General features: G+C 47.3%; 1 protein-coding gene across 2 annotated transcripts in view; it reads right to left on the reverse strand.

Moving 5' to 3' along the window:
• CRIM1 (cysteine rich transmembrane BMP regulator 1) overlaps positions 1–23,658 on the reverse strand; it is a 159,607-nt gene that overhangs the window by 96,571 nt on the left and 39,378 nt on the right. For both annotated transcript variants that reach the window (XM_084900595.1, XM_084900594.1), the window contains exon 2: positions 22,431–22,604. In XM_084900595.1, the coding sequence (XP_084756721.1) occupies positions 22,431–22,604 (174 nt within the window). The remainder of the gene's footprint in view (positions 1–22,430; positions 22,605–23,658) is intronic.

Here is a 23,658-nt window from a genome sequence, read left to right on the forward strand (position 1 = left end):
GTGTGTGCCCTGACTGGGAATCAAACCATAACCTCCTGGTTCCTAGATCAACACTCAACCACTGAGCCACCCTGCTTTGAGGGGGGACCTGACTTGCCGGCACCTGGTGATGGCTGAACTCTGCTGATCTGCGCAGCCTCTGGTACTGAGACTCTGCCCCGTTACTGAGCGGAGGCTTCCGCCTGCGCCGTCTCCTCAGGACACGGTGGACCCCTGGTCTAGCGAATGGGAGAGCCCGTCGTCTCTAGCCCTTTTCCACTCACTCCTCGTCCTTCTCTTACTGGTTTCCTGTTGTGCAGGCACAGCCACCCTCCTCCCCTGGAAAGCCACTTATTAAAAGTCGGCGTTTGCCAGAACCGGTTTGGCTCAGTGGATAGAACTGCGGACTGGAAGGTCCCGGGTTCGATTCTGGTCAAAGGCATGTACCTTGCTTGCAGGCACATCCCTGATGGGGGCTGTGCAGGAGGCAGCTGGTCGATGTTTCTAGCTCTCTATCCCTCTCCCTTCCTCTCTGTAAAAAATCAATAAAATATATTAAAAAAAAAAAAAAAAAAGTCGGCGTTCATGTTAGCCCCACCTCCTGCCCGTGTCATAAACGAGAACAGAACCACCTGCCTTTGGAGGAGGGAAGGGAGCCTCGGAGAGGGTCAGATATGAACAAGTGGGAGCGGTAATCCCATGGTTTCTCCTTGGTGATGATGGGAGCTTATGGCTGCTGTGTGTGAATTTCCAGTTTCAGTGTTAAAAAACCAAACACACACACACACACACACACACACACACACACACACACGTCCCTCGGATTAAGCAGCCATCTTTCTCTCTGAGTTACTGTGCTATCTCAAAACCTCAGGATCTGGGTGGACTATTGTCCCGATTCCCAGTTCTACTTGGAGATCCCACTGTTTCCTTGCCCTCTCTGTTCAAGATGCTTTCTTCCTAGGAGGCTAACAGAACTGGATGGGCTAGATGTTCTTCTGGGAAGCATAGGCAGGATTTGATGCAAGCGGCTACGGACATATGCTAGATTTCACCTGAGCTTAAAGCTTTAAGGAACGAGAGATGCCAGACATCTCAATTGACATGCAAGAATAATGGTGTGTTTTCAAAAGGCTATTTATTATATTCCGTCACCATAGCAGTCCTGGGCCTCCTATAAAAAAAAAGAGATGGAAGTACAGAAGAGACCAAGGATTTCCACAGGAGAATTCCCCAAGTCTTTGCAGACACGCTAATTGGTGCATCCTGCCGTGTGTTACAGCTGCCCAGAATGCGATTTTGCATGTTGGCCAGTACCCTCATTGGAGATACTTCTAGGAATTGCTCTTCCTGCATTTCTGAGATTCAACCTACTGCCAAATACAGCCTACCAGCTTTATAATTTGCCCCAGATTTCTGCGTTCTGGTAAGGAACCATTATTTCTAAGACCTCTTTTCTCCTCTTCACGCGTGCCACCCGCCCTCGCAGCTGGCTTCCTTTTATTCAGAAAATTGTTTTGACCAGTTCGTGAATGCCTGCATACGCGATAATGAGCTAAGAACAATCGGGCAGTTGGCTTGTCACCAGCTAAGTAATTTGCTCCTGCCTAGGTACTTCACAGCACACCTGATTCAAATTACAAATTGCTACAAGTCGCAGATCCTCTGGGTCACACCGTTTCATGAATAATTGAATTCGTGAATGTTCAATCAATGAATCACAAGGGTCTACTGTGTTGATTTCTGAGAAATGAATCTTGCAGAAGTCACGGCTGTTCTTATTTAGCAATAACCTCAGACCTAACTCCTTCGCCCCCTGCCCACTTCACAATGCACCCAGAAGGCTCCACTCCGAGCCTCTGATGAGAATGTTGGGGAAACAGAGACTGTCACCAGGTGACCAGAGACTGTGACCTCAACTATCCTGAAGATAGTTACAAAAGGCTCTGGGTTCTTTGTATAAGTCATGGAACCACACAAAGAATTTAAAGTCGAAGAATCCAATGATATAAGGGAAAAGGACTCAAAAAAAATCCCAATAGTCAGGTAGCACCAACCCAAATTAAGCAAAAATGTCAAGTTCCCCAAGCCTCCTTTTCTAGCTATACAACATTAGTGAAGGGCCGGGGCTCTCCAATAGGTGTGTAATTGTTGTGTTACTTTAACACTGTCTGTGACAACGAACAGCATATTACCGCAATGCTGTACGTCGACCACAATGGTTTTTGACAAAGGAACCAGGTAAAAATGATATAATGCTTAAGCAGCTGAGCAGAGGGTGTGTCTCAAGGTATAATTAACTTTATGGACTTTTTTAAAGGTCTCCAGATTCAACATGGTAATTATGTTAAGGATTTTAAAAACATGCTCTATCTGGCCGGCATGGCACAGTATGGTTGAGTGACATCCCCTGCACGGAAAGGTTCCTGGTTCGATTCCCGTTCAGGGCACATACCTACGTTGCAGGCTTGGTTTCAGGTCAGGTGTATGCTGGAGGCAACCCATCGATGTTTCTCTCCCTCCCACACCCCGCACCCCAATCTCCTCTCTCTCTAAAATCATAGAAACATTGAAAAACAAACAAACATAGCACCACAAAAAAGTGTGCTCTATCAGAAGCCTTAAGTAGGCAGTGGTTCATTGAGTCCTGGCTGACTCTGGCTTAGGGCACCCCCCAGCAAGACACTCATTACTTTAAGAAGTCAATGAAATTGTCAAAATCAGTTCCAAAAACATTTATTTGTAATTTTAACAATATATTTTATTGATTTTTTTACAGAGAGGAAGAGAGAGGGATCGAGAGTTAGAAACATCGATGAGAGAGAAACATCGATCAGTTGCCTCTTGCACACCCTCTACTGGGGATGTGCCCGCAACCAAGGTACATGCCCTTGACCGGAATCGAACCCGGGACCTTTCAGTCCGCAGGCTGACGCTCTATCCACTGAGCCAAACCGGTTTCAGCTATTTGTAATTTTTAAAGGGCTTTTTAACACTGAAATGAATTCTTAAGTACTCAAAAATCTGATTTACCCAACGAAGAGATTGTGTAAATACTCTAGTGTGGAAGTTTTTCCTTTCTTACCCAGCACTCTAAATACTGCTCCCATTACATATACATATGCTTAAAAGTTCAATCTGAAAGAAAAAAGGAGGAGGAGGAGGAGGAGGAGGAGGCTGAAATTTGATAATGCGTTGCCTTGCTGTAACTAGTCCCGGAGTTACATACTTAAGGCAGCTGAGGAAATACGACAAGAAAAGACAGGGGACAAGAATCAGAACACGTTTTAGCCCTAGACCCGTCCCTGACTCAGCAGTAACCGCACAGATCCCCGAGAGGACAATGGTTTCCAACGTATTAGCTGGAGGATTCCGGGAGCTGCCCTGAGACCATCACCGAATAAAACCGGCTTCATTACACTGGGGATGAGGAAGCAGGGAAAGGGCAGGAGAATATTTAATTCATGAAGCTGACTTACACAACATTATGAAAAAAATTTTTTTTTACCGCGGGTATTATGACATTGTAATATCACTAACCAAACCTTTATATATCATACTCAGGAATACAGCAGACCCCTTTCCATGCAAGTATCCTACCACTTCAAGCAAGCATGAGTCAGAGGAGGGATAAATAGGGATAGAACCGGTCCAGAATAATCCTCAGACTATTTGGTTATCAGAATTCAACAATCCTTTGGACATTCAGAATTTCAAATGGCATTACAACTGTTCAATTACACAAAGGAAAAAGCTCGCTCACCTGCCTTCTATTTAGGGAAACGTGAGTAAGTGGTACAGGCCTATCCCACATGCATAGCAACACACAAGCTACAGTTCAGAATAAGCAGAGCTCTTTAAGTGCCCTTAAGTTCGTTCTGAATTAAAGCTTCTTAGCTACATTGAAAGGGTAAGATGTGACAGTAAATAAAAGGACAAAGCCCGAGGGACAGAATGATCAGACGTGCACATACTTTCCAATCTTGTTGTTCTTCAAAGTCACCTTAGAAGTTACACAGTTATTCGGATTCTGCCATTTCTCAACACTTTTCTGTAATGTTCTTTTTTGACATTTTCTTTCAAGGCAGGTCAGGAGATATATACAATAAAATCGGCCTCGGTGCCTAATAGTTCTCAGTTATGTTTTAGCAAAAATAGAATTCCCCAAAGTGCTCACCTACAATATTTTATTAATCAGCTATGACTCCAGATGCCTTTTGGCTATTTCCCAAAATAAAAATCTAACTTCAAAGAATGAAAGTTTGTCATTACCAAAGGCATTCAAAAGAAAATGCAGCAAATACTGAAGGCAACAAAAAAACAAAAAGGAGGAATAAAAAAGGAAGGGAGAGGTAAAGGAGAGAGAGAGGGAGATCGGGAATAAAGACTTTTACACAGGGAATGCCTCACTAGGACAAGTGCATGGGCTTCTAAGGTAATGACGATAAAAGACCATCTTCTAGGCTTTAAAATCTGTTTGGAATTTGTTTTAAATAGTCCCCACCTAGGAATCTCAATGTGAAGTATACCTTACTACATCTTATTCTACTTTTGTTGCCAGCGGGTAATTCCCTTAGCCAGAAAGCATGGGCGTTATATTTGCATTCTGATTGAAATACTAATACCTTCTGATTAATTTTCCAGCTGAAAGTGGGAAAGCAAGAATGAGTAAAAACAAACAAACAAACAACTGGGTGCATATCGAATCATCTTGTTAAGACCAGAAACATGACTAATAAAATGTTTATGGAAAATAAAAACGCCATCGAGAAAGATGTTTGCTCTGCGAAGGTTAATTTTAAACAGTAATTAGCAGAAGTAAACAGCACTTGAAACAGCATTGATTACAGCTCTCCACAATGCCCAAATGCTTTTTCGTAGCGTCGCTTAAATGCACAATTCCTCAAAAAAAAAAGCCGGAAGATTAATTAGGAAAAGCAAATCATAATTGCATAAAAACCATACTTCTAAGCTTACACACAAACTTCTTTGGGAAATATCTCTGCCTTCATCTTAAGGGTGAAGGAGATGAACACGGAAACCAAATGTCTGCTTACAGCTCTGGGTTCCATTTAACCGCGGTTGTGTAGGGCCAAGGATCCAAAGACTGTATGAGAACACTCGTGTTTTACAATGCCGGCGATGAAACTTCCTCGGAGTCCACAGCTACTGAACTCACCGTCACCGCCACCACGGAGCTCCGGGACTGCCAACGCCGTCCATGGAATGAAGAATGGGGCCAGGGGGGATTTGAGGAGGTGAACCACGGCATGGTCCCACCAGCTTCCCCAGGACTGAAGAATCAAGCCCCGCTCTGACCCTGGCATCTGGCTCCACGAGTCCCATGGCCCATCACCACCACCTGCCCCCTTCCCTTCACCCGTGCGGTACCTAGGCCTGCCCCGGGTGCAGAGTGGCCACTTGCTCAGCTGTCCCAGGTTCCACCCTATCTCATGTCTTTGTGCCTTCTCTTCCTTTCCCTCACTGACCTTCACACCTCGGTTCCATGGAGGGGATGGACTGCCCTGACTTTTAGAAAGAAGTCACCTGGCATAGGCACAGGTCTGATGGACAGACCTGCACGTGCCTCTCAGCAGACTTTCTGAATCCAGCACTGCAGAGAAAGGGGCCTTGGCTACGTCTGTGACCAGGATGGCGCCGTGACATCAGGTCTGTGTCCAGCATGGCGCTGTGACATCACTGGTGATCACCCAATCCTGACGGACTGAACAGACTACACAAGTAACAGAACTGATGGAGAACATGGGATTGAGAATGACACCCATGTAGTTCCCATCGTGGCTCTGCCTGTACCTGGCTGTGTGACCCTGGGCAAGTTCCTGTAACCTTTCAACTTCATTCCCAGTGTTGTTGTTTTTTGTGAGGATTAAATAAAATCATTTCCATAAAGTGCCTGGTGGCATCTGGTACAGGATAAATGTGCTGGACATGTTAGTTACATTACATCATAGGCCCATTCTCAGAACCAAGAGACTTGTTTTTAAACAAATCAAACTAATACAGTCTGCTGGTGGGCAGGAGAACATTGTAACCATGGGAGTTCTGAGAATCAAGATACGGACAGAAGAAAAGGGGCAGGAAAACAGAGACAGAATACATAAGGAAGCTAAGGGCTCCAGCATCTAAAGAAAGACGAGGGAGAAATAGAGTCAGGAGTCAGTGAGGAGTGTTTAACATGAGCAGAGGACTGAATGGGATTTTATAGCTGCAGGGTCGGCAGAACAAAGAAATCGATCCCCTCACCGGGCTTTATTGCCATCGACTTGGTACAGATTAAGAATATTTACAAGCTGCCATCATGGTTCCGTCTCACCGTGGAATATGACCCCCGTACATGACGACATCCAGGTACTGAGTAGGCACTGCTCAGAGCAGCTGTGCCAGAGTGTTTCCCCAAACCCCCTTTGATTTACTCACCCATGGATTTCTCATCTTTAAAGGATAACTGGCTCCAGAGGAGATAAGACGAAGCTTTGCGCTCAGGCCCTAACACAAGCTTCAGGGAGGAGAAGAGCACTGCCGAGGGAGCCAGCTGCCTGGCACGAGACCTCCTCCGTAAAGTCAGAGCGTTCAGGCTCCATGTGACGAATAAGGTGCGCGCACCCAGAACGTGGCACCTTACAAAGCGCGTGGACGGGAATGGCCTGGGTGCAGCCTTAACATGCTGCCAATATCAAAACTCTGTGTTCTGGGCTGCTCGTGCATCTGCTTCCAGCGGCAAGAAAATGTGCTCTTGTCAATAATGCAGTTAGGAGAGTGTCCATATTAACACGAGTACCTTCCGGGGCTGCGGTTTTCACCAAACCATGTGGTCACCCTGGCATCAGCCTCAACTTTCCAAAGGGATGCTAGATGTAGTCAAAAGGATGGAGCTATGAGCGAAACTGACGGAAGTACAGGTGGGCTCGTTTGGATGTTACGGGGAGACGGTCAAGTCCTCTCTCCACAAAATCACCACGCTGCCCCAAGAGCAAAGAGCATGCATGAGTGAATCTTTAGCTTTAAACGTCAGGCGACCTACCCTGTGTTCGCAGGTGAGACAAGGAAGACTTCGAGAGGTGAAATGACTCGCCCAAGATCACAAATCCACAGAGACAGGGGACAAGGCCGCATGGGGCCAGCGCACAGGAAGTCCGGGACTCGGAGGGAAGCCTGCTTGCTGTCCCACCCGGGGCCGTCCGCTCTTGCTTTGGGCCTTGATTGTCACCCTCTCCGCGGACTCCTTCCCTTCTGTGTATAAACATGGCCCCATTTCCAAAGCCTAGAAAGTGAAAACCACTCTTCTTTTAGCTCTTACCTTACCCGCAGGCTATCACTCTACTCCTGTTCCTTCGCCCTCCACCTCGGAAAAGGTGCCGTCGGCACTCACATCTGTGCCTACCACTCTGAGCCGCCAGATGCTCACCCCCCACCATGGCCTCCCTGTGTCCTTCTCCTCCAGCTACAGAAAGCCTGTCCATCCTTCCAGGTTCAGGGAAGATGCCACCTTCCCCGGGGAGGGAAACTAGACGGATGCTCCCGGTGAGAACGTCACTCCTTCCTCAGCACGCCTGCCAACTTTTCCTCCTCCCTCTGAAGGAGGAAACCACTTAGCTCTTCACGCTTTCTCCCTGAATTGGTTCCATGCCTGTCTCCCATGAAAGCTGGATGCATGTGAGCTAGGGCTACATCTTATTTCTTGGAGTATACCACATGAAACTCCCCTTTAGTAAGAGTTTAACTGTCACACACTTATTCGGGATCTTCCTGATACTGTTTTTAAGATACCATGTACGAGAGAGAGTTTTGTTTGTTTTTGTTTTTAACTTTGAAGACCCTACAAGGATCCCGAACTTCAACCACCCAGATAACAGGTCCCTGAAATAAAATAAATGAAACAGACTAAGAAAAACAAGGAAATTAAATAAACGTATCCTGCTGTCATAGTATGTTATTTTTTTTCAGGCTACCAAGGCTGCCATACACTGCATCGGCTTTGTTGTTAAAACTGATAAATAGGTTAGGCTGGCAAAAATAAATAAAAATAAGTGAGGTGCATGAATATTGCTGGAAATAGGCCAACATAAGGCTATTTCACTGTGAAGGGGGAAATGCGACGGCAGAGGGAGTTGGGAGGCAAACAGACGGAAACGGAAGGAGGGAGGGGGGAAGAGAGGATAAGGAAAAGAGAAGCGGAGGGGTTGGGGGGGAGGAGAGAAGGTGTCAGGAAAAGATATGGAGCAAATTCATCACTGTAGACACAGGAGCTGAGCGGGCTGCAGCGAAGGCAAGCACGAGCGAGCAGCATCTACACAGAGGAGCGACCTGCTTCCGAAGGGACCGGTGTCCGGTGAGGGGAGGGCTGATGAGAGGAGCCCATCCCTGTCGCCGGCTGAAAGGCCCAAACTGAACTGGATGCTCGGACCACCTCCCGGCTCCCCCGTGCAGAGGAGGGAATGGGAAACAGAGCCCTGGCAGTGGCTCCGGCTGCGCAGCTGGTCACGCTCCGAAGCCAGCGGCGCCTGGGCTCGGGGAAGAGGCTTTTCAGCCACGGAACAGATTCTCCCATTAATCAGGAATGGCCACGGGAGGAAGGACCCGAGCCAGTCAGCTACTGGTCTGGATATTGCTAATAATTTCTCTCTCTGGTTTCGGGAGGATCTGTGCCAGGGTTTCTTCCAAGCGCATGCAAGCAAGTATGGTTTTTGCCTTTGAGTTTGAAAAAAAATTGGCAGCAAAATAATACCAAAAAGAAATGTGACCCGGGGCCAAGAGGGTGTGAGGTCAACGAAATTAGGCGTCAGTAAGATCAAACGACAGGTCAAAACATACTAAACCTGCGCCCCTCTCTTCCTTTCAGAGGACTACACAGTATTCATTATAGGATGAGTTAGTGTCTTCCTTTCTACCAGCTGCAAATCTCCAAGGAGAGACACCCTTCTCTCCTGGTCAGGCCAACGGCAGTCCATGTTCACAGTCATGACCCCGAAAGCATTCCCGAACTCTCAATGTGTTGTATACTTCAGGATACTTTCTGACAACCAACCTGTGTATAGTGTCTCTTGATTAACTGTTTGCAACCAAGGGACCAGAACATCCTAACCTAACTAATGCCCTTCTTTGGCAATCTATTGTATAATGGATCCCCAATGACTACCATATAAAGTCCATTTTTTTTAGCATGTCATGAGTGATCTCTGATAATTAAATGTTAACCTGTCGTTTTCCAATCACCATTTATTCATTACCCGTCTAGGTGCCACGTACTCTCTCTGCTTTAGGGAACACAGACAGGCCCACAGAGCGTAGGATATGGTGTGAGTTCACAGGCCCAGAAAGTATGACGAGGACCTACCACGCGGGAGCACGGTCCCCGGGCAGGGAACGGGGAGGAGGAGTCAGAGCATGGTCCCCGGGCAGGGCACGGAGAGGAGGAGTCAGAGCACGGTCCCTGGGCAGGGCACGGGGAGGAGGAGTGGGAGCACGGTCCCCGGGCAGGGCACGGGGAGGAGGAGTCAGAGCACGGTCCCCGGGCAGGGCACAGGGGGGAGGAGTGGGAGCACGGTCCCCGGGCAGGGCACGGGGAGGAGGAGTCAGAGCACGGTCCCCGGGCAGGGCACAGGGGGGAGGAGTCAGAGCACAGTCCCCGGGCAGGGCACAGGGAGGAGTGGGAGCACGGTCACCGGGCAGGGCACGGGGAGGAGGAGTGGGAGCACGGTCCCCGGGCAGGGCACAGTGAGGAGGAGTGGGAGCACGGTCCCCGGGCAGGGCACGGGGAGGAGGAGTGGGAGCACGGTCCCCGGGCAGGGCACAGTGAGGAGGAGTGGGAGCACGGTCCCCGGGCAGGGCACGGGGAGGAGGAGTCAGAGCACGGTCCCCGGGCAGGGCACAGGGAGGAGTGGGAGCACGGTCCCCGGGCAGGGCACAGGGAGGAGTGGGAGCACGGTCCTCGGGCAGGGCACGGGGAGGAGGAGTGGGAGCACGGTCCTCGGGCAGGGCACAGGAAGGAGGAGTCAGAGCACGGTCCTCGGGCAGGGCACGGAGGGGAGGAGTCACACAGTTGGGGGTTTCCTGGGAAGCTCAGGAGTCGCGTGAGGAGAAGCGAATGCACTTCCCACCGGTGGCCTTGCTTCCCCAGGATTCCAGAGAGAATAAGCCCGCCCGGGCCAGGGATGCTTGCTGTCAGAAACTTAAAAGTCAGTTTTAAAGGGAGGCTGAGCACACCGGGGCAGGGAGCTGTTGACGGGCTAACAGTGGGAGAGAGGTGCCCCGCCTAGGGAGAGGGAGAGGATGAGAGGGTCAGCAGAAGACCAGGCCGAGGAAACGCAGCCCCAGCCAGCATGCGGGCAGCTTCAGAATTGTGCTCATGTGTTCCAGACAATGAAACACTTTCACGACTTCATTTCGAAATATCCCTATCTGAAGAGAAGACCTAAAAATAACCCCTTCCTGGATACACTGCATAGTGTATCTAGAAAAATAACCCCTTCCTGGATACACTGCATTGCATAGGGTGATTTTTGTTGCTGATTTTGAGAGAGGGGGGGAGGGAGGGAGGGAGGGAGAGAAACATTGATTTGCTGTTTCACTTCCTTATGCATTCACTGGCCGATTCTTCTATGTCCCTGACTAGGATGGAACCTGCCCCCCTGGTGCATCAGGATGGCTCTCTAACCCACTGAGCCGCCCGGCCAGGGCTTCCAAGGGTAGTTCTGACTCCATCCAACTTCTGTCCAGTCTTCCCCATCTCAGGGAACGGTACCCACTGCTCCAGCAAGGAGCCTGGTATCCGCCTGGAGGCCACCTCCTAACCCGACCCCCACATTTCATCAGTTTGAGACTTTTCAGCTATTCCTGCCTTAACTGTACACACTGCACCCCTCCCTTTCTTCCCACTCGTATCTGGCCACCTGTCATGCTTTGTGACAGACCTCCAGAGACCTCCCTCCCTACCAGACCCCCCTCAGGGGCCACGCTCGCCTCCTGCTACAAGACCATCCTTACAGCCAAGGCTGGTCTCGAAGAGGGTGTCCTGTGGGCTCTATCTGAAGCTCACAACTTTGAGTGGATTCCAACTGCACGTAGAATTAAAGCCAAACTCTTTACCTTCCCTTCTATATGATTTGTCCCTCTCTCCCTCCCTCCCCTGCTGCACTCCCCCCACCCCAAACTATACACAGCCACAGGAAACCCCTGGTCCCCCCAGACACAGAGCTCCTTCCCACACTGGGCTTGCTGAATACGGGGTTCCCTCTCTCTAGAATGTTCTTCCCCGGGCTCCTTGCACAGCTAGCTCCTTTTCAACTTTCAATGCAACTCTTCAGAGAGACTTTCTCAAGTTATCCCACACTGGTCTCAGCATTCTGTAATCCCGCTGTACTTATATGATCTTATCATTTACTCTGCTATTTCTCCCATAGCACTGGCAGCTCAGGGGGACTGGGACCTCATCTGTCTTGTTCTCCTTGCACCTAGCAGTGTCTGCCACACAGCAGGTGCTCAATAAATATTCGTTAAATGAATGAATTAGGGGAAACTTTATAGGTATTTGCTAAGAGTAGGCAAATAACCCCTTCAACCTGCCTCTATAGGGTATTTTCAATATATACACTTCAGAATAAACACGCTTTTGTGAGTCAGAGGGCTTTTGAAAATGACTTTTAAGGTGATTTTTAACTTTAAATCTGTTCACATCTCTGCATAACAGCACTGGGTCCTCACTTTTCCATGTCAGAACGACACAGGTGGTCCAGAGACTGAGCGTGCCCAGCACCGAGTGGCCGAGGTGACCAATGAGAAGGCAGGCACAGGCTGCCACTCGACTCCTACGGACACAGTGTCTAAGATTCACAATCTCAAGAAAAGCTTCCACGCACAGAAATGTCCCGGAGATAAAACTGAGAAAACGTGGACACAGGACCACGTCCCCGGGGGACTGTTCTGACGCAGGTATTGAAATGAACAGGAAGTCAGATGCCGTTGCTTTGCTGCCTCGAGTTTTGAGTGACCTTCCCTAGTGATAAACAACAAAATGACTGCGATATTAACAGAGCTGAAATAAAGCACCCACGTCAAAATATATGGTAGAGCTGAAACCGGTTTGGCTCAGTAGTAGAGCGTCGGTCTGCAGACTGAAAGGCCCCAGGTTCGATTCCGGCCAAGGGCATGTACCTTGGTTGCGGGCACATCCCCGGTAGGGGGTGTGCAAGAGGCAGCTGGTCGATGTTTGTCTCTCATCGACGTCTCTAGCTCTCTATCCCTCTCTCCTTCTCTCTGTAAAAAAAAATCAATAAAATATATATTTTTAAAAAAATATATGGTAGAGGAGAAACCAAGATGGCGGCCTAGGCAAGCACCTAAGCTGCTGCCTCGCACAACAATTTCAAAACAGAATGGACCTCGTCCAAAATATACGGCAGACCCTTCACAAGTCCTTTAACTAAACTAGTCTCTTCTCAGTTACCAAAGACACTCTTGAAGAAACATCATCCAGCAGCTGGAAATCCAGATGAAGACTCCAAACTATATACCGAAGAAGGTCTTGAACACAGGGGCAAAGATTCGCCAGGTTCAAAATCGGGGCACTGGTGGCAATAACATTTGGGTCTACACGCACAGCTTTATATGCACATTGGTAGGCATTGGATTTCATACAAAGTGTGTGTATCCCTGTGGGATTCTCTTTGCTTGCCTTTTGGTTCTAGGCTCCCTCTGAAAACAACAAGCCATTCAACTAGGTCCTGCCACTGAGCACAGGGCAGAAACATATTATTGCTTTTGGCCTCACGGCTGTCCTTTCCCGCTTGCGTAAAAAGCCCGTGTTGACTGTACTGTGAAAAAAATTAGAGGAAAGAAAAGCCCTACTGTTGTAACGGTGCCAAGAAAGTATAAGAAAACAAACCCAGATGCTAGAATCTGAGGCATTTCCTCTGCTATGTGACTATGTCCTTTAACTGAAGGTCAAAAGAACATGAAAGAGCTGAAATATTTTAAAGCCTGAAATGGACATTTCTGTGGCCCGCTCAGCTTAGGCATGTCAGTGACACACATTTCGCTGACATTTAAACAAGCAGGATTTATTTAGAAGCATTCAGGAAAAATCCTGGTATCGCTTTCCAACACGATTTATTTACATTTCTGGTGCTTTATATGAATACGGATTGGTTCATTTCCCTGACAGCCCAGTCCTTCCAAAATGGCAGTAAGTGAATCAAGTCCCTCTTAAGCCCATTTCACATTTACTACCCCTCATCCTTCAATACATCCATGTGCTGTCATTTTTTAACCTCTTTTTCTGGGGACATTTCATTTCTTTTTGATGCTATCTATGGATAATAGTAAATAATGTGAGATTAATCTTTTTATTTCACTTCCCAGGAGGTACTTGACATGGATTTATAAAGAGCAAATGTGTTTCCTGGTAATAGGAAACAGGACCTCAGCCCGTGGGAAATAGAACACAATCAATTATGTTATACAATATTATGTTAAACACACACACACACACACACACACACACACACGTATATCAAATGGACCACCCATTTGGTAATGTGACTGATATCAAAGTTCTCAAAAACACATTTAAACAAAGAAAAGAAATGCTCTTAAAAATCTTGATGGAAAAGTTAGTATGACTGAGAAATAGACACCAAGTCAAGAAGTATCAATTAGTGTGTGATTTAATTAAAAACCCACCTGAACTGAACAGTGATACAACTGTAAGATGTGGCCAAGATTTAATAAAGATCTTACATCCATCAGAGAGCAGTGAAACACAGCAGGAAAGTCCCACAGCTGAGCCCTGAATGGCCAAATAGGGAGGCTCCTAAAAATTACCATGTCCCTTAAGAGTGGTCCAGAAGGAATGAATGTCAGGAATGTGGAGACCTTCCTGCTATGCTGGATCCTTACCTTCTTCCTCAGTGTTCTTCTTTCCATATATAGAACTGGTGCAGTGCATAAGTTTTGTTTTTTAGTGGCCAGAGTTCTGAGTTATGCGCTGGAATGTTCTAAATAATTCTGTTGGGAGTCAGCAGGGTTACTAATGGACATACCATCTAATCATGACCCATAGCGGCTCTTGTCCACACAGAGGAAAAACAAGCTCTCTGACTTGTTGCTGTAGAAATGTCAACATGAGGAAGGCAGTTTTCAACTTTATCTCTCATATTTCCTTTGCTACTCAATGGGGTCAGCTTCCTGGCATGTGGGAAACAGACAAAACAGCTCAATAGCAAAGCTGGGTGTGGTTGTTATAGTGATAAGGGAAATGAAAGTGGAAGGAGTTTGAATAATATTTACTTGGAAAGTCTTCCCTTTTCCTCCATAAGCTACTCACAAAGTACATAATTTTACAATGATTCTTTAAAAAAACAACAACACACACACAACCTGTGGGAATGTATAGCTAATTTCTATGACTAATTTCTTGTCATAAAATAAGAGCAAAACTTTCAGGAAACTCCTAATCAGAGAATGGAGCACAATTATCAGTACTGTCATATTTAACAACAAATAGCTCACTGCAGACATGTCCCTGTCAGGTAAGATAAAAGTAATCATGGGTAGCATTTACTTCCATGTATAAACTGTTACGTCACCATGTCTGTCTATGGTACTTCCCATGTCACCGTGTGTTTATATGAATTCATACTTGCGCATGGGACACATGTACATACGTGCTTCTTAGCACAGGACATACACAAATATCTATGTGACACATGCTTTTTTAAGAAAAAACAAACATGCTTCCTATGCACATGAAGATACACTGTTGTAAATGGTATGGGATACACTCTCTGGATTAAAGCTGCTTGTTTTGCTATTCACATATCCAAAGGACCCCTGAGGAAATGAGGCTTGAATGGAGGCCAGGCCAGGCGGCACAAAGGAACACAGAGGTGACATTTCTGGGAGTCCCATGCCGCACTGAGGTGTGACACCACAGCCGGACTGCACCGGAAGAATTCCTGACGGCACAGCATCAAGCTGGCTCCCCGTCAGAAATCCTTCAGAAGATTCCACTGTGATTAGCAATCAGAGTGCCAAAGGGCACGAAGAACATCTAAGTGGAAGAATAGTGTATGCTCCTTTCCCTACTGCAGGGATAGCTCGTACCTTTAAATATGGTAGGGGAGGCTCGTACCCCTCTCTAATGGCCCAGGTCCGGGTCAGACGCAGCTGAGGCCGTTCGGTGTTGTCTGGTGCCTTAGAAAAGACGCCGGCGAGGTCCCCCGAGGCCGTGGTAGGACCACGGTGGGAGCGGTCGCCCGGTGCCCGCTCAGTGTGGCCTCCAGGATGCTTCAGAAGCCGCTTTAAATGCACCTCAGCCATCCACTCCAGCTGCATCACAGCACCAAGACAGGCGTCCTTTCATGGCCGCTGTGGCCAAAGCACAGCCTTGATGTTTAAAGCGCTCTGAGCGGCCCCCTGGACTGTTTTTTCGGGGGGGAGGGGGGGGGTGTCCGAAGCAAAAGAGCCAAATAAAGTCTTTTATATAATAAGTGCATAAACCAGATCAGAAGGTATCCTAGACACCTTTCAAATGCCCTCCTGGGCAATCAACAACTGGCGGCCTTACCTACCGGTAGCTTTCTAACTCTCAGGACTTACTCTAAACAACAGAGCATGGGAACAGATTTTAAAGAGGGGGGGGAGGGGGAAGGTTCTTTATTTCATTTTCCAAACTGGGTAAAAGGAAGAAGAAGGAAAAAAAAAAACACTTAAAAATACACAATAAAACAGGAGCTCATTTTACTGACACACAGCTTTTCTCTACATCGACAAAACTTGGATTTTTATCTCCTGACAAATATATGGCTATATGAAGAAAGAAGCCATCAAATTCATAACGTTATTAATTGCCGTGCTGTTCCATTGTTATTGGACCAGGAAAAGAAAGCCTACTGATAAGGAGGAAACACTTTACTTGCTTTTCGGGAAATTAAAAAAAAAAAAAAAATCTCAGTGACAGAGAAAAGAATAATGAAGTGTAGGAAAACTAGGAAGTTGTCAGCCAGAAACAAATAAAACACACACACACACACACACACACACACACACACACACACACACAATTTAAAGGAACATTCCAGCCTCTTAAAGAAAAGTCACACAAATATCAATTCATCATGTGCTAATGTCTTCCCTCTTCCAACTGCCCCGGCACTGCTCGCAGCTGCTGCTTCCTCCGAGTGCAAAACACATGTAGTGACCACAGAGATGTGGGGTCAAAGGCAGGAAGGCTCCCACCCGCCCAGAGAGCGTATCCCGAGCCCGAGAGAACCACCCTCCCACAGGAACCCGTTCTTCCCGTCTCAGAGACCACGCAGCATCGAAAGAATCCTCTCGTAGGTTTCCAAAGAAATCACGGCAATGCCCAGAACAGCATGCTTAGGGAAGGCCAGTAGGAACCAGGGGATGAGTCACATTTTATTTTCATTGGAGCATTTCTTTAAAAAAAAAACAACAAAAAAAAAAAACCCAAATAGTGGATTTTAGTGCTCTAGAATACCTTTCTTGAGAAAATTATACATTCAAAAATAGAGGCACCAGTCCTACAAAATAAATATAATAATATGTCTAGGACTCGTAAAATAGCGTTTAAGCGGATTAAAATATGCTTCGATTTACTTTGACCAGAATCTTCTAGACTGCCTACCATGCCAGCACTCTCCAGGCTGCGAATGGCCCCTCTGCTCCTAGGACATAGGCCTGCCTGTCTCATCTCCCCACTCGACTTCCTGGGGCGAAGTCCTGCCCATCATCTCGAGGTTCCGCCCCCCGCAGCCCTGCCAGCCAGGGGTCCATGCTGCCCACTGGTGCAGAGCACAGTCAGGAAGGGGCAGGATTAACTTGGGGGACTCTTGCTTCCTCCCAAAAATGCTCCCCTACTTCTGCAGTGAATGCTAGGAACTGCACAACTAGAAAGGATTCAAATGCAAATGATGGCTGAAGTGACAACATTCTAGAATGTAATCAATAACACTGGTTAATTTTTTCCCCCTTAGAATATAGGTGATGATAGAGAAAAAAAAGAGGCAGCTCAGCTTTTGGGGTGGGAAAAATATAAAAAATAGGATGGGTGGCCAGAGAGAGAAAAAGACAACTGTGGCAACCTTCACCATTCTGACCTAAGGTTAGTTCTACTCGCCTTCAATAAGTGGAAGAAATCAGAACTCTGTCCAGAGATACATCTTTATGTGTATATTGCATGCATGGTCTCCTATTAATATTTTCTTGCTTTTTAAAAAATTAAAACATTCAAAGAGTATTTGAAGGATCTCTTAATCAAGGTACTAGTCAACATAAAACACTGACAAGAGTGGGAAATGGGGAAGAAAAAAAAAACAAAACCAGTATCTAGCAGAGAATCCTTACCCAAAGTGATACCTTGTGTAAGGACAGCTGAAATGATGACTTTCTGATGAAATGTACAATAAATTCCTGCTCAAGTGCTTATACGCCCAAACTGTTTCTTGAACTTTCCTTCTAAAAGACTTTTTGTTTTTCCCTAGAAGCAGAACAAATATAAACTACCATGCTTGCCCGAGTTGTCCAAAATCCCAGATTATGGTTTTGGACTAACCAGTTACACTAATAATGCATGAGGTTTTAATGGCTTGAACTTGGGAAGGAGGAGCTGATGGTGGAGTGGGCCTCGGGCAGAAGGGACAGTGCCCACTCCTCTCAGGAAGGGCCCTGCCATGGGGCGGGGGGTGATCCCCACCGGCTCCCTGGGCAGCAGCTGGTCCTCTGCTCCCGCCAGGAAGCGCCTTTGTGGGCCAGGGTTTAGGCAGACACAGCCGGGCAGATCGGCAACTCGGCAGCTCTGGGTGAGAGAGCATGCGCCAAGCCCTGGGAATCACCGAGAGGTCGCCTGCAGCCAAGTCAGAAACCACAAACACGCAGGGGCTGCTCAGGGCTACCGAGAAGCTGCAGCATTACCCTCCTAAGGGCAGTCCTCCCGCACCGCCCCATCCCGGCACCCCGGGACGGTGGACACAGAAGGCGTTAGGGTGCTTTTAACAACAACAGGAAGCGTGTGCTTAAACATATATACTGAGGGTGTAGTATTTAATCTCGAAACAAGCACACGCTGGTAACAGAAATGGCACTTCCGGGAGTCCTGCACCAACCGGGGCCTGGGTGCGGGCAGGCCAGAGCAGACAGCTGGGCTGTACACAGTGCGGACAGGAGGGAGGGCTGGAAAGCACAGGGAAGGAGTTCAAGCAAAGAGGGGGAGGCCAATAAGCGGCACAGAGTGTCTCTGGCTGTTTACCTGTACCTGTACAGGAAGCACCCTTGTAAAGGTCAGGCTAGAGGTTTGTTTTTACACCGTTTGTTGATTGTAACCCCAATGTGGCTAAATAAAATGCTCCTATACACACACACACACACACACACACACACACACTCTCTCTCTCTTTGCACTAGCATATAAACGATGTAACTGTGACTTTTCTGCTGGGCACATGAAATCACAAACAGCCAGCAGGTCACTGTAGGACTTCCCACCGCTAAAACGCAGGTATAATTATTCTAGCAACTGCTCCTCCTCTCCAGCTGGTCTTGGGCCAAGTTCCTTGAGTTTCCTGTTTTGATTTCCCAGATCGTCGAATCTGGTATCCGCCTTTTGGTAGGCCTCCTTTCCCCCCTGTACCAGTTATGAAGACATCAAAACAACAAGTCTGTGCCTAAAACACTAAATTCTGCAAGACTGATTCGGCCGTCAACCGGAATGAGAAGTCCACGGCGTATGAAAATAAATAACTTTGTCTACACGTACGTCCTTTGCCCGGGACGCTGCTGGAATGTGAAATGAAACACATATAGTTAAGGTTTCCAAGTCACTCTGTCTCTATCTCCTACAGAGGAAAGATAGAGCGTGTTATCCATCGGGGGTTACTTTCACAGAGAGGGCGACAGCAACGCAGAGTTCAAGTTGCATAAGGGCCTGGCTGCGTCTGTGTAACCAAGGCTCTGTAACGGCACGTGGACAGCCCCGGGGAAAATCCCATCAGCTGGAGCCTTACCCCTCTGGAAGATCGGGTTCCACAGCGTCTTATGTGGCCAAGGGAAGGACTGGTGTTTCCCAACTTGATAAGCAGTGTTAACTGAATTCCTCAAAAATGCTCTTAAAAAATATTATGCAGGAGCTCAAGTAATGCACTCAAAAGCATATTTTATAATACTGGTGTGGCTGGCCTGAGGAAAACGGAGTCTGTGGTGAGTGTGAAGCACGTGGCTAACTTTGAAATTGGGAATCGGTGCACATCACGCCCTGCAGCAGACAAGGCCCAGAGGGTCTTGCTTCAGGATAAATAAGAAACAGCGATGGAGAGGGTACATCTTGCATTGCTAATTATCTATAGGAATAAAAGAAAAAAATGCTAATTGACCATAACTTCGCTATGCCCACAGCCAATCAGATCCCTTCCTGGATCCCACCACCATCCAAATGTCAAGTTGTTCCAAGTGCATCTCCTCCGTGATGCCTCGGAGACTATTGGTACATAACAGCCATGAGGCTATCTATGCAATAAAAGCCTAAGCAACTATTATGGCGGAATGACCGGTCGCTATGATGCGCACTGACCATCAGGGGGCAGACACGCAACACAGAAGCTGCCCCCTGGTGGTCAGTGCGCTCCCACAGGGGGAGCTTCGCTCAGCCAGAAGCTGGACTCTCAGCTGGCGAGCACAGCAGCAGTGGCAGGAGCCTCTCAGTCTCCTCAGCAGCACTAAGGACAGCAAGCTGAGTGGTAGGAGCAGTGAGCATAAGGAGCAAGGGATCCCGGACTGCGAGAGGGCGCAGGCCAGGCTGAGGGGACCGACGCCCTCAACCCCCAAGACTGGGCCTCTAGTTTGTATATAATTCCAGATCACAGTGTTTGGCCCTAAGCTCCTATAGCATTCAAAGTGTTCATTGCTATTAATGACTGAAACTACAGGACTCTATTCCCACTAATTCTCTCGTATGCAATGTATACTTGAATAAAAGGAGAGCTTTTTCTTCAAAATCGTTTCTCAGAAAAGAGAAACCCCCCACAACTGACTTCTTACAAGAGCTCAAATTCTGCAGGGTGCTGTGTTTTGAAAAACAAAGTACTGTTTGTAGAAGATACATTAACTTTAAGTGACCTCAACCAATCCTATTTCTGTATTATATAGAGGCCATCTGACAGAATCTGTTAACAAGGGGTGGGGGGTGGGGGAGGAAGGAACAGAAATTTAATCAGCTATAGCCATTATTTCTGAGAGAATGAGCTCGGAATTGAAGTGCTGTATCTGGTAAACAGCCTTTTTAGAATCATTTTGAAAATCAATGCAGTTAAATCTCCACATGGTCAAGACCATAAATATACACCTAACTAATTAAAAATGCAACAGTCCTGGTTTTATGGGAAAAGATACTGTGTTTTAGGACAAAACTTCTTGTGGTAACGTGGGTTCAAAACCTTGCTGAATCTCGACAACTTAAGATGGTAGTGAGGACGGTGTGCCCAGAGACCGGGTGTCAAAACGACTAGGAAGGTGGTCTAAGCCAAGGCAATGACAGTGATGCACTGTAACATTTGAATAACACATGTTGGTAAAATGTAAGAATGGCGAAAACCAATCATCTAAATTGTAGTATTTTATACAATGTGGTTTTAAATATGTATGAGTAACTGACTTAATCATTTAAATAGACATTTGACCACTTCATCTACATCCTTGAGAGTTACATACTGAAGTTGGCAAAACCCTCCTATTTTTGGCAGGAAAGAGGGGTGGGGACAGGGGTGAGCAGAGAGTCAGACAGTGACTGAGTTTGTTCGTTAACCGACTGCATTGTCTAATGTGCTGATGTGACCGAAAAAAGACTGTACATGGTTAGTCCCGGGCTTCTTAGCGACCTGCCGTGTGAAGCCCAGCGATCCCATTCCAAATTCAAAGACCAGACTAATACATGTTATCTAAGACCCACTGTGGTTCTAAGATTTTTACTCCTATTTTTTTCTACTGTATTCTCTTTCAATGACTCAATACACTGGTACATACAAATAGATGTTATCTACAAACTGCTATAAATTTCTTATTCATTACTGCCATTTAACATGACCTGGAAACTTAATGCAATTCAAGAGGAAAGTTCTGCTCTACGGCCCTCATGGGTGTGACTTTGGACCTTGAAAAGCCTTGGTAGTTCATTTCAGAGTGGCATCGCTAGAGATAAAAGGTCCATTTAAGCATGTCTCGCTCAGTCCTCTTTTCTCCCTAGAAGAGCCTGGGACAGAGGGAGAGTTCAGGGACCCAGCGAGGCCCACGCCCAGGCCGCAGCCTTTGTTCATTCTGCCACGGCACCAAGCTCTTGGCATGCCGCCTGTGATCACTGTGGCTAGGAATCCTCTTTTCACGCCCTCCATCTTTCTTCCAGGTAGCACGCGTGAGTGTACAAACGCTGTGAGCCATGGTCGTGTAATTTTCTTGTTATTTTAATACGATTCCTGACTTCATTCTAAGAGGTGAAGTGCCCAGCGATCCATCCACACCTCCACAATTTTGCCCCATGGCAAAACCAACCGAAGCCTTCTTCAATCGTCACCACACAATTCTCCCGTCCCAGCCCGAGGGAGGCCGCTTTCATGCCAGATGAGCTGCGTTTTTCTAATTAACACGCTCCTCATGGCCATCTTCCTGCGGTAAATTAAGCGGAATGGACCAGGAGACAACAGATGCTGGTCGGTCTCAAGCACACCGCTCGCGAAAGCTCCATTAGGGGGCGGTGGCCTGGGCAAGCTGGCACCAACGGCCTTGTTCATACTACCACAGCCTTATCGGGCCACGGCTCCCAGGAAACACACACACACACACACACACACACAGACACACACACACACACACACACAGACACACAGACACACACACACACACACAGACACACACACACACACAGACACACACACACAGACACACACACACACACACACCCACACACACACACCCACACACACACACAGACACACACAGACACACACACACACAGACACACACACAGACACACACACACACACAGACACACACACACAGACACACACACACACAGACACACACACACAGACACACACACACACAGACACACACACAGACACACACACACAGACACACACACACACAGACACACACACACAGAGAGACACACACACACAGACACACACACACACACACACACACAGAGACACAATCACACACACACACACAGACACAGACACACACAGACACAGACACACAGACACAGACACACACACACACACACCAGCACCTGGCCAACTCGAGGCAATTCTTGCCTGGGGTAATGAAAGCCATCCATCTCTGCGAGTGCGTCTTTGCCTTCCCAGGCTCAACTCCGGTCACTGCTCGGGCTTCACGGTGCTAAGCTTGCGACGGTGAACATGGGCACTTACCCTGAATCCTCTTTAAGGCTGAAAGACACAGGTCCTTCCTCGGGAACTCGAAGGGGTTGTTGCAGTTCCGAACGGTGACACATTCGCATTTCCCATTGATGATATTGCAGCCGGAGACAAGGCTTTCTTTACACGGCTCGAAACCCAGCAGTTGGTCATCGTCCCAGTTCTCATCTGCAAAAACAATTAAGAACCACATAATGTTGGCTTGTTAGCTTCCCTCAAAGAAAGGCCTGTTGGGAAGCAAAAAAAAAAAAAAAAAATAAAAAAGTGTGCAAGGCTGTCAAGATTCACATCCGACGTGGGCACCTCCATTTACGGAAGGCCGTCTGGCTGCAGGGTCACAAATGAATGAAACCCAAGCTCCTGATAGATAACGGAGGAGACTGAAGTACAGCCGCCCACGTACTAGCAGACAGCGGTGGTGATCAAAACCCCTGCTTCTCTTATGTGTTATTGTGATCGCTGAGATTCCTTTAAGATTTTAAACACAGCTTCCTGGTTTTTTTCACATTCAATCAAATGACTAAGGGTCACATTAGCCAATCTACAAAAGTATTCCCCAAAAGCCCACGGGTTTTTTTTTTTAAGCCATCTGGTAGAGACCACCTTCGGGTTTAAAATGGCTCTCTAACTTAATACACCAAGGCAGGTAATAAACATAAACAATCAGACACCAGCAAGAGTTTAGAACGGGACACAATGGCGGAGGCCCCCCTCAGTGCATTTCGGGAGAGATGCTAACACCCACCACTAACCACAGCCAAAGCCGGAAGGACAACGAAGCCGAGGACCACAGTCTGGGGAGAGGCTGAGTGAGTCCAGTTCCCAATCCAAGACCGCAGCTGTGTGCTGGTCACAGAATGGAGGCAGATGATTAACCGCAGCGTCCACGGGACCAGCTCACACAAGTGACACAAACACGACAGACCACAGACAGACCCAGTCCTACGTAACATGCCTCGGAGTTGAAACACCTCCTATAGGAAACCAGATTGTTTCTCTATGCATCCCCCAGCCCTTAACGTTATCTTTACAAGATACCTTATCGCACCTCTACCTGGGTGATGGCTGTTAAAGAACATGTTTCTGATACCATATCTGAAGAGAATTTTTTAAAGTGCTTGAATTTAAGATCCCTTAAACCCTTTGCTCAAACAAAGGCAGGTAGGAAGCCATCTTAAGAATGTGTTTTCTCGAAGATGGTGCAAATGAACGGCCATGATTT

The sequence above is a fragment of the Pipistrellus hanaki genome (genome assembly GCF_964339955.1).
Source record: "Pipistrellus hanaki genome assembly, chromosome: 12".
NCBI lineage: Eukaryota > Metazoa > Chordata > Mammalia > Chiroptera > Vespertilionidae > Pipistrellus > Pipistrellus hanaki.